We start from the raw sequence: 16,587 nt of genomic DNA on the forward strand, positions 1-16,587 counted from the left end.
CACCAGTGTAATTACTATCAAATTCTCTCCCCTTTTCTCTTGCCTTCCGATGGCTTCTTGGCCTGGGTGTGGAAGACCCGGCACTGTTCAGAGCCGGCTAACAGGCTGGCCCTATTGTCATGACTCCAGGAAACACAACACGACCACGATTACAGAAAGAGCAGGAACATTTTTACCTGTGACGGTCACCAGCATGGAAGCCACCAAAGGGCGGTTGTTGTCCAGTTTACGGCTCAGCCGGAGTTCCCCACTAGTCTGATTGACGATCAACAAGTGCAGCTCGTTTCCTCGTTCAAAGGTGTAGAAGAGTCTGTCAGTCACATCTGGGTCATAAGCGGGGACCTTTCCTATCACCCCCGAAGGAAAGGTGTTGGACTTGTTGGAGACATAGTTGTTAAAGAGGATCTGGAAGTTTTTAAGAACGGGGCTGTTATCATTCTGGTCAATGAGTCTGATGCGCACTGTAGCTCTACTGACAAGGGGGGCAGAGGTAGCTTGAACTACGATGACGTACTCAGACTTAGTCTCATAGTCCAGGTCAATCAGGGCAGTGAGCTCACCCGAAAATATGTCCATCTGAAAAATTTCAGGGATATTGCCTTCCACAATCTGATACATGATCTGGGCGTTGGGTCCCTCGTCGGGATCGATGGCTGTGATCTGGGCCACCACAGAGCCCACAATGCTGTTTTCCTTCACTAAAACCTCAAACTCTTCAGCTGGAAAGACAGGGGCATTGTCATTAACATCTTGGACAGTGACTTGAATATGGACAGGGGTTCTTTGAGGCGGGACTCCTCTGTCAACAGCATAAGCAGTGAGTTCGTAGACCGGGACGGTCTCGCGGTCCAGCCTGCGGACGGTACGGATAATCCCAGAGGTGGGTTCTATTGTGAAGTCCCCGTCCCCGTCCTCCCCGCTCTGGAAGGTGTACTGCACCCTTCCATTGGTATGGGCATCCCGGTCAGTGGCAGAGATCTGAAGGACGCTGGTGAAGGGTGGGCTGTCCTCAGAGATGATGCCTTGATAGTGAGCGCTAACAAACTGGGGAGCATTGTCGTTGACATCATCTACCATGATTTCCACGTAGGTTGTATCTGCTTTCTGAGGGATCCCGTTATCTTTGGCTGTAATGGCCAGGGTGTAGGTGACCTGGTCCTCATAATCCAGCTCCGCCTGTAAAGTGATGGCACCAGTGTCAGCATCAATGCGGAACTGGGGGATGTTGTCCTCCAAGTAGTAGGTAATCCTGGCATTTTCCCCCACATCGTCATCAGTGGCACTGATCACGACCACCGTGCTGCCGACAGGACGATCCTCGTTAACGCTCACAGAGTAGTGGGCGCTCTGGAACACTGGCCTGTGAGTGTTGGCATCCGTAATGTTGACGTGCACATGGCAATTGTCGTGCAGAGTTCGATCAGAAGCCGTCACAGTGAGCACATAGCGCCTCTCCTGCTTGTAATCCAGGGGCAAAGAGAGAGTGATAAGGCCCACTCCTCCCTGAGTGCTGATGGCGAAACGGTTCCGTGTGTTCCCACCTGTTATCTGGTAGCTGATGGCGCTGTTCACATCCCGGTCGATGGCTGTGACGCTGAGAACACTGGTCCCCACAGCAGCATCTTCGTTAAGACGGATGAAATATTCTTTCTGGGTGAATTCAGGGCGATTGTCGTTTACATCCATCACGGTAATGGTGACACTAGCAGAAGCTGACAAAGTTGGGGAGCCATGGTCCCGGGCTTCTACCCCAAAGAAATAGTGCTCCACGGTTTCTCGATCCAAGGGGCCACTCACAGTAATCCAGCCAGTGGCACTGTTCACCACGAAGGGGGTATCGGAGGAGACTCCAGTGAGCTTGTACTCCAGTCGAGAGTTTTCTCCATAATCTGCATCCACAGCCTGGATGTGAATTACCGAATGACCAAAGGGGGCATTTTCCAGGACAGATATTTGAAAGGGAGTGCTGACAAAAATGGGGGCGTGGTCATTGATGTCCACCACCTGAATGCTAACCATGCCTGTGTTGTTAGATAGAGGAGGCCGCCCCGCATCCTGGGCACGTATTCTCAGGGCATATTCTCGCTCAACTTCGAAATCCAAAGGAGCCACCACCTGTATTTCCCCTGTTACACTGTCAATGGAAAACTGGCCCCTGCTGTTCCCACTGATGATGTTATAATGAACTAAAGCATTATTGTCCTTGTCCAAGTCAGTGGCAGTAACCCTCAGAATTTCTGAATGCGGTCTTATGTCCTCTCTTACCTGGACTATATAGCGCTTCTCACTGAACTGTGGGACGTTGTCATTCTCATCAAGGACTGTGATATAGACTCTAACTGTGGCGGACTTGGGACCAGGTTCTTTCCCTTGGTCATTTGCCTCCACCACCAAAGAGTATTTCTCCATTTTTTCCCTGTCCACCTGCCCGCTTGTGGTGATCAACCCTGACCGTGAATCTATTTCAAAGACAGAGTGGGCTGCTTGAGCATTTACAAAACGGTACCTTATGTTGGCATTGGGTGGGGAGTCCACGTCGGTGGCCCTCAGCTGTAAGATAGGGTAGCCCTCTTCTACGTTTTCCCTGATAGTCTCTCTGTACTCACTCTGTTCAAACACTGGATTGTGGTCATTTCTGTCTGCCACTGTTATGGCAACCATGGTGGTGGCTGAAAGACGGGGAACCCCATGATCCACGGCAGTCACCCGGAAGTAGTGTAAGTCCATGTTCTCCCTGTCCAAAACTTCGGTGGTGGTGATGAGGCCATTGTGGGAGTCGATGTTGAACAGCTCCAGAGACCTGCTGTTCATCAGGGCGTCCATGGAGTACAGCAGCCGCCCAGCGTCACCTGAATCGGGGTCTTGAGCGGCCATTGTTATCACAGGGGTCCCCGGAGGTTGGTTTTCAGCTACCTGAACCTGGTAATTGTACTGAGGGAAGAGGGGGTGGCGATTGGCCGCTCTTCGAGGCCTCAGCGAGGGTAGCGACGGCCCCTCTCTCCTCCGCCTGGTCTTGGCACATGGGGAAGGGAGAAGTAACTCATTCTGCATAGTCGGGCGAGTAGGTTTTAATGGCAGGTAAGGAAAGGACCCCGGAGCCCACGTGCTTGTGACATCCACGCCGACACAAAGAGTTTGTAAACAGCCTTTGGTGGAGTTAGAGGGAGTCCCTACGAGGCAGGGAGGGAGCGGTCTCCCCTCGGCAGCCGGCGGGTGGATTCCTAGCGCCGCGCCGGTCGCTGTCCGCGGCGCCGGTGGTGCTGAAACCGCCTCTGCCCGCTCTTTCCCGCCCGGGTCCTGGAGGAGGAGGAGGCGGCGGCGCTCCCGGCTCGCCCCGCAACACTCACCGGTATGGCGGCCAGAAGCTGCGGAGGGCGCCGGCTGCCCCGCGCAGAGCCGAAGGCACGCCAGGAGGGCGAGCCAGCCGCCGAGGGGCGGGCGGGCGCGGGAAAAAGAAAAGGATTGCATCCCCGGGGGCCGAAGAGGCGGGTCGGGGCTGCCGGTCCTCTGCTCGCAGGCCGCCAGCAGGCAGGGGCGGGCGGACGGCCTCACGCCTCGGCGCCGGGCTGCAGCCGCCCGGCTCCCCTCCTCACGCGCCCCATTGTCCGCGGCTTCGCCCGCGCGGGGCTCTCCCTCCGCCGCTGCCCCACGCCGCGCCAGCCTGCCCAGGCGCCCCCGGCCGGGGTGGAGGTCGGGGCGAGCGGGAGCGTTTATAATCCACGCGCAGCGGGAGGCGCTGCCCCAGTCGCCGGCCGGGCATGGGGCCCTCCTCTTCTCGGCCCGCAGGGGGGCCGCGGGCCCCGCAGGGGGAGCGCCGCCGGCTCCGGGCGCCCTGCCCGCCAGGGGGTGCCAGAGGGGGCGGGCGCAGCACCAGCTGCCCCCCTGGGCGCAGCCTGCCGGGGGCCCCCCGAGGAGGGTGAAGCGCGGCCGGCGCCAGCCCAGCGCCTCCGCCGCCGCAGCCCCGCGGACCCCTCCGCCCCACGGCTCCCCCAGGCCCGAGGGGAACAAAGGCGGCGGCGGCAGCAGCAGCAGCAACAGCAGCAGCAGCAGCAGCGGTAGCGGCCCCAGGCGGCGGCCCCGGCCAGGAGGGCGGCGGAGGCTGGGTCCCGGCGGCGGCGGCGGCGGCTCAGCCATGGCCCCCCGGCCCCAACCCCGCCCCCCCGGCCCCGCCGCCCGGGCCTGGCGCGCCCCCCGCCCCGCCGCGCCCCCGCCTCGCGCCCCCGCCCCGCCCGCGCCGCCACCACCATCGATCTAGCGGCGGCGGCGGCAGCATCGCCTCTTCCCGCAGCCCAACATGGCTCCCGGCCGCCCCGATGGTCCGCTCCGCCCTCCCGCCGACTCCCCCCTCGGCCGCCCTGCCGTGGTAGCGCCCGCCCGCCCGCCCGCTCGGCACAGGCGAATGAAGCCACCGCCTCCGCCATCTTCGTTGCGGGCAGCTGGGGATGGGAGGGAGAATGAGGCGGAGGGGAGGGGAGGGGGGAGAGGTGGTCGCCGGGCGGGAGGGGCGGGGCGGGGGCCTCCGCGTGGCCCAGGCGGCGCTGCTCGGGGGTGGCCGGTCTGCTCCAAGGGGCCGGGGAGCTGTCCGAGGTGCTGCTGATGCAGACTGGCAGGGTTAGCGGGCTCTTACGTTCAGAGCCCTGACCGGGATGGCCCAGGCTAGCCTGACCTCGTCAGATCTCAGAAGCTAAGCAGGGTCAGCCCTGGTTAGTACTTGGATGGGAGACCACCCACCAAGGAAGCCCAGGGCTGCCATACAGAGGAAGGCACTGGCAAACCACCTCTGTTAGTCTCTTGCCATGAAAACCCCCCTAAAAAGGGGTCGCCATAAGTCGGCTGTGACCTGACGGCACTTTACACACACATTCAGAGAGCAGGTGGAGGAGGATCTCCGTGGGAATCATGCAAGCGAACGGGTAGACGACGGGCATTCCAAAAAGACGCTGGTCAGTGGAGAGGTTACAACTTGGCTAGCCAGGTGGAGCGAAGGTCTGATCCTGAAGGGAGTTTGGCTGTTTTGCCAAGCGTATGAACTCATACTAAACAATATTACCTAGACTTGTTATCCTTTTACAGGCGTTCACCTGTTTGTTACATTCACCATTGGGGACATAATAGGGGCGTTCCCTTGTTTAACGAGTCTAGATGCCTAAACTAGAGAGCAAGCATGGTATAGTGGTTAGAGACTAGGAGCTGGGAAACAAAAATTCAAATACCCCGTGATCTTGGGCTAGTCACTCTCAGTCGATTCTACCTCACAGGGTTGTTGTTGGGGATAAAATGGAGAAGAAAATGTAAGCCACTTTGGGTCCCCATTGGAGAGAACGACAGGGTGTAAATATCTAAATAAACAATGGGTAAGGAACCCTGTGAGTGGTGATTTCCTCCTGCTGAATAAAGACATATCCCAGGAGATTCTTTCTGAATACAGGCAGATTCCTCTGTAGGTGGTATACATTGCTCAGTGATTCTGAAACAAGGGAAATCCATTTTATTTGAGGAGGGGGGAAGCTGATGAAAAAGGAACCCTTAAATGACTTTCAAGAACAGCATATTAGAGCTGTCACTGCCCAATCCCCGGCATGATTACTCAGAAGTAATGGGGGTTACTTCTGAATTCATTGGGCACATAATTGCAGGCTTAATCAGATCTCCATGCAGTTTATTTATTTACATAATTTATAGTCCACCTTTGATTTCTAAGGTACCAGAAAACATGCTTTAAAAAGAGAGGGAGAGAGATAAATCCAGCAACAACACAGAGAAAGGTGGACAATTGCTGAATGAGGATGCAGAAATCAGCACAACTACTAGAGGACTGGTGAATGAAATGCTAGGTGGCAATGGCCAGGTGGTGAGATGGAAGAGAAATGGCTCACAAGACATCTAGAGAAAGGGCAAGTACAAAAAATGGTGGCAATAGAGATAACTAATGGGTAGAACTTCAGTGAGTGATGGGCTGAGGATATGGAAGATGGCGGTTTACGAGGAACTGAAGAAGAATAAGAGTTAGTTTTTATATGCCAACTTTCTCTACCACTTAAGGAAGAATCAAACCGGCTTACAATCACCTTCCCTTCCCCCCCCCCCACAACAGTCACCCTGTGAGGTAGGCGGGGCTGAGAGAGCTCTAAGACCTGTGACTAGCCCAAGGTCACCCGGCTGGCTTCATGTGGAGGAATGGGGAAACCAACCCAGTTCACCAGATTAGCGTCCGCTGCTCATGTGGAGGAGTGGGGAATGAAACCTGGTTCTCCAGATTGGAGTCCACCACTCCAAGCCACAACTCTTAACCATTACACCTCGCTGGGCCAGACTGCTCAGGCTGCTGGTATTGCGGAGAGCAGAGTTGCCAGGGAAGGTACCAAAGGAGGCCGAGGGGGGATGTAAAAGAACGGTGAGGCAAATAAGGAAGAGTCAGACCCGCTATGTTTCTTGTAAGGTGTACAAGCTGCGACACTCTGCTCTCCTCCAGAGAGAATCACCACTTGGCTGTCAATGCAAGAGTCTTGCAGTAAAAAGAAGATATCACTGAGCTCCGAATGTACATAACAAACCAGCTCTGCACACCCTATGATTCACCAAGCTAATGAAGCCCACCAACCCACGTGTGAAAGCCCAATGGAGGGTTGATAATCTTCTGGTTCTTGCCTGGGATTGCAAAAAACAACAACAGAGCCATTGCTAAGCATCTGGCTTGTAGGCTGCAGTCTACTTCACCAAACGGGCATGTTTGCTTTAAGACTATTCATGGGCATTATACCAGGCCTGAAGGAGGATTATATGATCGCAAACCAGGCCACGCACACCCCATCCCCATTTTCACAAATTTTAGGTTCCATGGGGAGAAAATTTTCTCAACCAACTCAAATTTGTAGGTAAATGTTAATATAACTCTACGGAGATCTGGAATTATAGTGCTGCTGCAAGATCTTTTACCATTCAGATTCAGTACAGCTGTCTTTCTGCCTGGCACATTTCCATTCCTTCATGTGATCATTTCCCGTTCATTTCCTCTATTTCTCCACTCATTTGCTTCCTCCCTCCTTACTATCATGTCCTCACTGTCTGATCAGCTAATGTTCACGAGAGCTGCCAATCTGTTCCCTGAGGCTCCAGAGGTGTCCCCTTAAATTTTCCAATATCCCACCCTTTCTGTTGCACTCAGGATAACCACTCTCTTATTCAGAGCTTCCTACTCTGTTCAGCCCCACATTTGCATCTCCATAAACATACATTTTTAATGCAACAGGAGGGGGGGGGAATAACTCCTGCTCAGGAAACTCAACATTTAATTGAAACGGAGAAGCAGGAAATTGCTCTTGGAATGGCATGCTCACAGTGTAGATGGAAGACAGGAAGCAAAGCCTTTATTTCCTCTTGCTTTGTCCCGTTTTCATTGTTGCCACCTTCCTCACAAAACTCCACAGTCAAAGCAGACATAATCGCTTATTTCACGGACCATGGATTGTGTGCCTGTCGGATTTCATTGTTATCGAGCCAAGCGCAGAGAAAAGGCGAGTTTCTCAAACTCTGTGTCCATAACCAAATAATCAAGGAAAGCAATATTTAGAGCTTGAAGGGAGATTAAATTAGATGAAACACAGGCCTTCTGTTACACAGTGGACCAAGTAAATGTGCATTATTGTAAGCATGAAAATTTCACGAGGGTCCCAAAACAATGACCGTAGTGACGGTGGGATTCTAGAGCATAGTAGCATCATGCATTTGTGTTTGCTGTCCTTTACATCACAGCAAGCCAGCCTTTGATTCATGTGCCTCCCACAACTGACCCAGACTGTGAGTTTTTTTGGCTTGTAGGGATGACAGCAGGAAGGCCTATGGTCCTGGCTACTTCACAGAGTCAGGACTACACTCCTATCTGTCTCTCCAGTGCTGAGATTGTCTGCTGCCTGGTGCAGAACTGCCAAAGCACGGGGCGGCAGCATATACAGCACATGGCTGCAATGTGCACTAGAATGACACTAGTCCTATATCACGATGGGTAGCCATGTTAGTCTGTCAATGGCAGTAGAAAAGAACAAGAGCCCAGTAGCACCTTAAAGTCTAACAAAATTTCTGGCAGGGTATGAGCTTTCGTGAGCCACAGCTCACTTCAGATACCTGAAGAAGTGAGCTGTGGCTCACGAGAGCTCATACCCTGCCAAAATTTTTTTTAGTCTTTAAGGTGCCACTGGACTTTTGCTCTTTTCTACTAGTAGTCCTATATGAGAGTACAAGAAGCTGCGGAGTAAGATCATTGGTCCATCAAGGCTAGTATTCTACCAACTATTTTGTCAGATTGCACAGATGAGCCATTGAAATTCATAAACATCAGAACAACTTCAACAGAAAAGAAGAGAGTTTAAGAATGAATAAGGCTTGGCTTCCTGGCCTGAAAACCTCCAGACTAACAAAGACTACAGTCCACAATAGCCATGCGGATTAGCCTTGGATTCCACATGTTAACAGATCACTTCAGGATACAATGGTTCCACATTAACATACCACACCCTCATTAGCACATTATCGTGATCCTTACAGGACAATGACTTGCACATTACCTTTAATACTTTTCAGGACAATGACTCAGCTCAAACCCAACCCTCTTCTGACTTACTCTTCCTACACACTTGACAATGAGAGACACTGTCCTTCAGTGTTACTCCTCTGAAGATGCCTGCCACAGCTGCGGGCGAAACGTCAGGAAAGAAAATACCAAGACCACGGTTACACAGCCCGGATAACCTACAAGAACCAAAAGCTAGTATTGTCTATTCTGACTGGCAGTAGTCCTCCAGGGTCTCGGACAGAGGTCTTTCACTATCACCTGATCCTTTTAACTGGAGATGCTGGGGACTGAACCTGGGACCTTCTGCATGCATAGCAGATGCTCTGCTCTAGAGCCACAGCCCCACCTTTCATTTGATTTGTGGAAGAATTGCCAAAAAGTTGGCCTGTACTGCTTTACATTGTAATTGAGTCAGCAGGTCCTAACCATGGATTGCTAGTTTTGATCTGGACTTTGGTCTTCTAAACAGTACCATTAGTCATTGCCATTGTATGTCAATTATTAACCAGATTTTGTCCACAGTAAGCACATGCAGGTAGATAATAATTATTCAAAGTGTGGGGCTAAGTAGCATTCCCAATTTTACAGGTGATTTCAAATGATGAATATGTAGATCCTGAAGACTAGGATCAGGAAGCTGCCTTCCTTAGTACTTTTTGTAACCAGACTTAACTTGTTTGCAGCCTGGAATCACATCAATGCCCTAATTAGCAAAGAAAACCACCACCCCAGATTCTCTCATGGCCATATGGTACTTTGAATACTTCCTTCCCCTTAATTATCAAATGGGAACATGCTCTCCTCAGGAATTAGATTTAAACTTAGAAAATCAACAGCATGTGTTTGGGAGGAAGTGGGGACTGCAAATACTCACAGCAAAGGGGGGTGGGGTGGCCAGTGATCCATTTACATTAATGCATGAGACAGGTCACACTGACAAACGCATCAGCTTCCCCCCCCCACACACACACACACTTCCTCCCCTTGCTCAGAGGCTGATCTCCGTTAATCACCAGATCCAATGACTCCTGCCCGAGGAGGGCTAATTTATGGATGACACTGAGCTCAGGGTGCAGTTACATCAGATATTTCCTGGAAGCAGGCTGTCAGAGAAATTAGACGGTGAACATGCTGCCTTCTTTAACTCTTGTTTCTCAGATGGAATTTTCCCTGATCTCCTTTAGCTTGCTGTGTGCCAGAAATACAAACCAGAAGAAAAGATATCCAGGGAAAAGCAGTTGTGCAAATGAGGCTGTGTTACACAGGCCACTGCTTAGGAAACCCCGCTTATGAGAAATCAAAAATATTTATGGGAGGGAAAGCAGGAGAGCATTGTGAGGCTCCAGTATCTCCCATTGTACAAGTGCCTGATGCGACTGGACTAAAGCCAAAAGGACATTCAGTGGTTGACCTGATTAGATGCAAAAGGAAAGTCCGAAGCTGTTTGACACATATAATAGTAACATGGAATGTGAGGAGCATGAATCAGGATAAGCTTGAAATTGTTAAACAAGAAATGGAACGTATGGACATTTCAGTCCTGGGAGCAAGTGAATTAAAGTGGACTGGATTAGGACATTTTCAATCAGAAAATAACAAAGTGTTTTATTCAGGAAATGACAAAAAGAGAAGAAACGGAGTTGCTTTAATAGTGAGACAAGATGTAGCAAAGGCAGTCAGGAGCTATAATGCAAAGTCTGACCAAATAATATCAATCAGACTTCAGGGAAAGCCTATCAACATAAGTATCATTCAAGTTTATGCCCCAACTACAGATGCTGATGAGGAAGAAATTGAAAGTTTTTATGCCAGTGTTCAGGAAGAAATTGATCAGACACCTAAACAAGATATGCTGATAATCATAGGTGATTGGAACGCAAAAGTAGGAAACTAAGCAGAATCAAATGTTGTTGGCAGATTTGTGCTAGGAGCACGGAATGAAGCAGGAGAACGCCTCGTAGAATTCTGTGAAGACAACAATCTGTTAATTGCAAACACATGTTTCAGGCAACCAAATAGACGATTGTATATATGGACATCACCAGACGGCCAGTATAGAAATCAAATAGATTATATAATTGGAAGCAGAAGATGGAGAAGCTCTATTCTCTCAGCCAAAACAAGACCAAGAGCCGACTGCAGTACAGATAATGAATTGTTAATATCGAAAATCCAGATAAAGCTTAAGAAAAATACCAAAACATTCATAGCACCGAAATACAATCTAAGCAATATTCTGGAAGAGTTTAAAGAACAGATTTGCATTACTGAGTTCAAGTGAATGTAAACCTGAAGAACTATGGGTGGTAACTAGAGATATTATAAAGGAAGAATGTGCAAAGACTATTCCTGTAGCCAAAAGAAAAGAAAAACCTTGATGAATGTCTGAGGAAACTCTTAAAACTGCCAGAGATAGACGAGAAGCAAAAGTAGAAGGTGACAGAAATAGAATCAAAAGTCTAAGTGCAACGTTCCAGTGACTGGCACGTAGAGACAAAGAGACCTATTATAATAACCAGTATAAAGAAATAGAAGAGAACAACAAAAAGGAAGAACAAGAGATCTGTTCCACAAGATTCAAGAAATCAAAGGGAAATTTAAAGCAAGGTTAGGCATGCTGAAAGATCACCATGCAAATACATTAACTGAACAGGATGAAATAAAGAAAAGGTGGGAACAATACGCTGAAGAACTATACAAAAGAGATGAAAGGATAAAAGATTCTTTCCAAGAAGAATCTTTTGAAGAAGAACCTACAGTTTTAGAAAGTGAAGTGAAAGCTGCATTGAGAGCAATCGGGAGAAACAAATCACCAGGAGCAGATGGGATATCAATAGAGTTATTCCAAGTCACAGAAACAGAGTCCATCAAAATCTTGACAAGAATATGCCAACAGATATGGAAAACAAAACAATGGCCCACAGACTGGAAACGAACCATTTACATTCCAATTCCCAAGAAAGGAGACATCAAAGATTGCAGCAACTATAGGACCATCGCATTAATTTCTCATGCAAGTAAAGTGATGCTCAAAATCTTACAGCAAAGGCTGTTACCATATATGGAACGAGAAATGCCTGATGTTCAAGCTGGTTTCAGAAAAGGAAGAGGCACTAGAGATCATATTGCAAATATACGCTGGTTACTGGAGCATACGAGGGAATTTCAGAAGAAAATCAGCTTGTGTTTCATAGATTACAGCAAAGCTTTTGACTGTGTGGATAATGAAAAGCTATGGATGGTTTTAAAGGAAATGGGTGTGCCACTACATCTGATCGTTTTAATGCGCAACCTGTACTCTGGACAAGAGGCCACAGTTAAAACAGAACACGGAGAAACGGAATGGTTTCCAATTGGCAAAGGTATCAGACAAGGATGTATTTTATCTCCCTATCTCTTCAATCTATACGCAGAACATATAATTAGGAAAGCAGGATTAGATTTAGATGAAGGTGGGGTGAAAATTGGAGGGAGGAACATTAATAATTTGAGATATGCTGATGACACTACATTATTGGCAGAAAATAGTGAAGATTTGAAACGACTACTGCTGAAAGTTAAAAGAGACAGTGCCAAAGCAGGACTACAGCTGAACATCAAGAAAACAAAAGTAATGACTACAGGAGAATTACACAACTCTAAGGTTGACAATGAGGAAATTGAAATTGTTCAAGACTTTCTATTCCTTGGCTCCACCATCAACCAAAAGGGAGACTGCAGCCAAGAAATCAGGAGGAGATTGAGACTGGGAAGGCAGCCATGAAGGAGCTAGAAAAGATTTTGAAGTGTAAGGATGTGTCACTGGCCATCAAGACTAGATTAATTCATGCCATCGTATTCCCTATTACTATGTATGGGTGTGAAAGCTGGACAGTGAAGAAAGCTGATAGGAAGAAAATAGATTCCTTTGAAATGTGGTTTTGGAGGAGAGTGGTACGGATTCCGTGGACTGCCCAAAAAAATATATCAGTGGGTTATAGATCAAATCAAGCCTGAACTGACCCTAGAAGCTAAAATGACTAAACTGAGGCTGTCGTATTTTGGTCACGTCATGAGACGACAAGAGTCACTGGAAAAGACAGTCATGCTAGGAAAGGTTGAGGGCAGCAGGAAAAGAGGAAGACCCAGCAAGAGATGGATTGACTCAATAAAGGAAGCCACGGCCTTCAATTTGCAGGATCTGAGCAGGGCTGTCAAAGATAGGACATTTTGGAGGACTTTCATTCATAGGGTCGCCATGAGTCGGAAGCTACTTGACGGCACTTAACACACACACACACACACACACACGAGTTCCCGCACCATTTCAGAGGGTGGGGCATAGGGAGGTGCAATCTTGTGCAGACCAACTGAAAAGCAAGCTAACTGAACAAAACGGGGCTTTCTACAGCTCCACCCTGAGCGTCTTCCAAGGAGTGCAGGCAGTGTGCAGGATCCCTTCTCACAACAACCCTATGAGGTAGGTTAGTTTGAGAGAACATAACTCTCTCAATGTCACAGAGTGAACGTCAAGGCATATTGGAGGTTTGAATCTGATTTCCCAAATCCTAGCCTGACACCAGATTTACTACAGTGCACTGACGGATTTCTAAGTCAAATATGCATAGGATTAAGTTGGAAGTGTTTGGATTGTTTCCCTGCAGTCTCCCCCTTCCCAACCACTGTGCTCACAGTAAGTCTGCTTTTGAAGTCTTTTAACTAAAGCCACGATGTGCCTGATGCCTGACTCTTTACTTCTGGTCAGCTTTTTGGCAGCTCGTCCGTTTAACACAGGACAGTCAAAATGAGATGAAGAAAGGCAGCTGCTAACATCCTAGCCTGTAGGGAAGATGCACAGATCGACATGGTGTCGTGGTTAGGGTATTGGACTATGATCTAGAAGACTTACCTCACAGGGTGGCTTCTTGGAAGATAAAGTGAGATAAGGAGAATTATGTGCATTGCTGGTGCTTTTTGGAGAAAGAGCAGGATAGAAATGTGTTAAATAAATCACATCACAATTATGCCTATAAGTTTCCAGGTTTAGCACTGAGATTCTCCAGTTGGAGGTATGCAGCAGCTGGAAACATATACTTCCTTTATGATTGTGACTTCACCTTTAGAAGTCTAAACTCTAGTAATAAACTTATTTGTGGGGAGGGGTTGAAGTGGGAGTTGAAATTCACAGAAATAGCCTCCAGAGTTGGAATCTGGACTGAAGTGTCTGCCAGGTGAGCTTGAACTTTTTCATTGCAGAGACTAAGAACAAAGGACAATTTAAGGCTGGAGGTTTAAACTTTGATGCTACACAGAGATTTCAATAAGTCCTCTTTTTTGTATAGGCAAGTTACTTGCAGCATTGTTATGGAGAACGGGGCCATCGTTTTTTGTGGAAACAGGATTTTGAACTCTGAAAGCACAAGGAACCAGAAAAAAGTGCACTTGATGTAAGTCCCACAAAGATTTCTTCCTTGACCTTTAGTTAGAAATGACCTTTTACTGAACAGTCTCTCCAATTTGAAAAGCACCAGTAAAAGAGTTAAACCGCCCCCACCCCAGGAACCAAGAGGCATAAGCCATTTGCTCTGCAAAGCTCTCAAAACGCTCCCCTTCTTCCAGCAGCAGCTAAAGTGGCTGATGAAACTGGAGCACTTGCTAGCAAGTGCACATAGGGTTAATCTTCGGCTGCCAGTTCCAATAATGGCTTCCAGTGGTACAGCCCTGGCCACCCCTGGATGTGGCAAGTAGATGGCATGAGCCAGTGCTCAGCTGGCTAATCAGAGGCTGCTGCTGCAATTATTTAATAGAAACGGAGCTGGGAAGAGAATTCCAATCAGAGCCTCATTGTCCCCATTATTCCAGAGGAGAGAAACCACCCTCTTTGCTCACACCAGTTCCTAGCCAGCCAGTTCATTCTTGTCTTCAAGGTTCATGTGCAGAGCTGAAGCCTCCTTCTCTTTGTGAATATACAGTCATGCAAAAGGTTCAATCGCTTGCAATTCAGCATGGGCAGTAGCGTAGCCGACGTTCACTAATGCAAGGCTGTGAGAAGGACGAGACGCAGCCGAGTTAGCAGACCAAGAGCGTTGCGTCGCGAAATCTGACAGGTTTCAGCGGCGCCTCTTGGGCCAAGGGCCTGACCGTGGAGGAAAAATCTAATTATTTGCTCAAGTGAGATAATATGTAATAGGTCCCCAGCCTATTTCATCTAAGTTGTAGCCATTCCCGTTGCATTTAGATTTCCATGTTTGAATAATGGGGTGATCTTGCCTGCTTGCAAAAATCCAATTATATGACACAGATAGGAATCGCTCTGTCACAGCCTAGCCAATTAACGCTGGGGAAACTTTAGCACCTGTTCAAACAGCAGGTCACTCAGGTGAGTGGGGGGCTGCTTCCAATGAAGGGAGCTGCTTTAATTCCTTTCGAGGAAACAGGAGGAAAACCAACATTCAGCAGCAGTGATTCAGTCTCGAGGATGCGATTGGAATGAGCTCCAGCACAGTCTGAATGAGTCGAGATAAGCAGAGAGTCTAAAGGTAACATTAAAAGCTGGCTTAACTCAGCCTTTATTACATCATCATTGGCCAATTGGAAACATACTCTAACCCAACTTCACTCACACCACAGTGCATTGTTTACAGCTTGTAGGTGTGAATAGGTGATACGAGAATGTAAGAGACCCAGCATGGTATGGTGGTTAAGGGCTGCAGCCTCTAATATGGTGGATCGGATTTGTTTCTCCACTCCTCCACATGAGTGGCGGACTCTAATCTGAAGAACGGGGTTTGATTCCCCACTTTCTACATGCAACCTGCTGGGTGACCACATGGGCTAGTCACAGTTCTCTCCAAACACTCCCAGCCCCACCTACTTCACAAGGTGCCTGTTGTGGGGAAGGAAAGGGAAGGTGATTGTAAGCCATTTTGAGACTCCTTAGGGGAGAGGCTGTGGCTCAGTGGTAGTGCATCTGCTCGACATGCAGAAGGTCCCAGGTTCAATCCCCGGCATCTCTAGTTAAAGGGACTAGGCAAGTAGGTGATGTGAAAGACCTCTGCCTGAGACCCTGGAGAGCCGCTGCCGGTCTGAGTAGACCATACTGACTTTGATGAACCAAGGGTCTGATTCAGTATAAGGCAGCTTCATGTGTTCCTTATGGTAAAGAAAAGAAGGGTACAAAAACCAATCCTCCTTCTAAAGAGGGGGTGCCCTACTGGATCAGACCAGCAAGCCATTCTGTACAGGATTCCCTTCTACACAATAGCCAACTAGTTGTCGAGGCCTTCCTGTTTCCCTTTTGTTGCCTCCTAGCACTGGTATTCAGAGGTTTGCTGCTCCTTGATGTGGAGACATGGGCTTGAATCAAATCAAAGCACTCCCACAGGCAGATTTCTGCCCATGGGGCACAACTTTCTCCCCTGCCTCTTCCACAGCAGCCCCAAATGCCCCCTGAAATGCTGCTCCATGGGGAGAGGGCACCCCCAGGGACCAGATTTTCAGGGGGCCTTCTCAGCTGCCATGGGAGGCAGAGGCACATTGTACTCCATGGGCAGAAATTCTTCATTGATCCAAGCTGTGGTAACAGAAAAGTAAACCAATTTAATCTCACTATAAACAGGAAAAGGATATCAGAGAGGTCACAATAACCATAGACCTGAGAAGTTAGAGAGGCTGGGCTGGGGAGAAACACTGATACAGGGACAGCATGAGCAAGTGCTAGGAGGAGGAAGGGCAGAAATCCTGTAGGCTGGACAGCAGCCAAGAGAAGAGGTGAGGGTGATTTTCAAATTTTTGATACATAAGAAGTGACCGCATCTTTGAGTATAGATCTCTGGCTTACGGTCTACTGCTCAGACTACAAGAGGTAACGTTTGTTCTATAAAGCTCCCAAGGATTGACGCCTGTGAGAGTATCTTGGTTGATACCATTACTTGCTAGTATTTCTATCCCACAGTTGGACAACTATGAGTGGAGGACAGCATAAATGATCAAAACATTGTTAAGTGGGTTTGTTAGCATCAAATCTGATGTATTTCAAG

General features: G+C 48.7%; 1 protein-coding gene across 1 annotated transcript in view; it reads right to left on the bottom strand.

The window, feature by feature from the left end:
• Positions 1-4,421, bottom strand: part of CELSR3 (cadherin EGF LAG seven-pass G-type receptor 3) — a 142,206-nt gene extending 137,785 nt beyond the window's left edge. Inside the window, exons 1-2 of the mRNA XM_056846995.1 lie at positions 4,037-4,421; positions 177-3,893 (exon numbers count right to left, since the gene is read on the bottom strand). Coding sequence (XP_056702973.1) covers positions 177-3,893; positions 4,037-4,421 — 4,102 coding nt within the window. The remainder of the gene's footprint in view (positions 1-176; positions 3,894-4,036) is intronic.
• Between the last annotated feature and the right edge of the window lie 12,166 nt (positions 4,422-16,587).

Source organism: Euleptes europaea, chromosome 1 (assembly GCF_029931775.1).
Source record: "Euleptes europaea isolate rEulEur1 chromosome 1, rEulEur1.hap1, whole genome shotgun sequence".
In the NCBI taxonomy this organism is placed as follows: Eukaryota; Metazoa; Chordata; class Lepidosauria; order Squamata; family Sphaerodactylidae; genus Euleptes; species Euleptes europaea.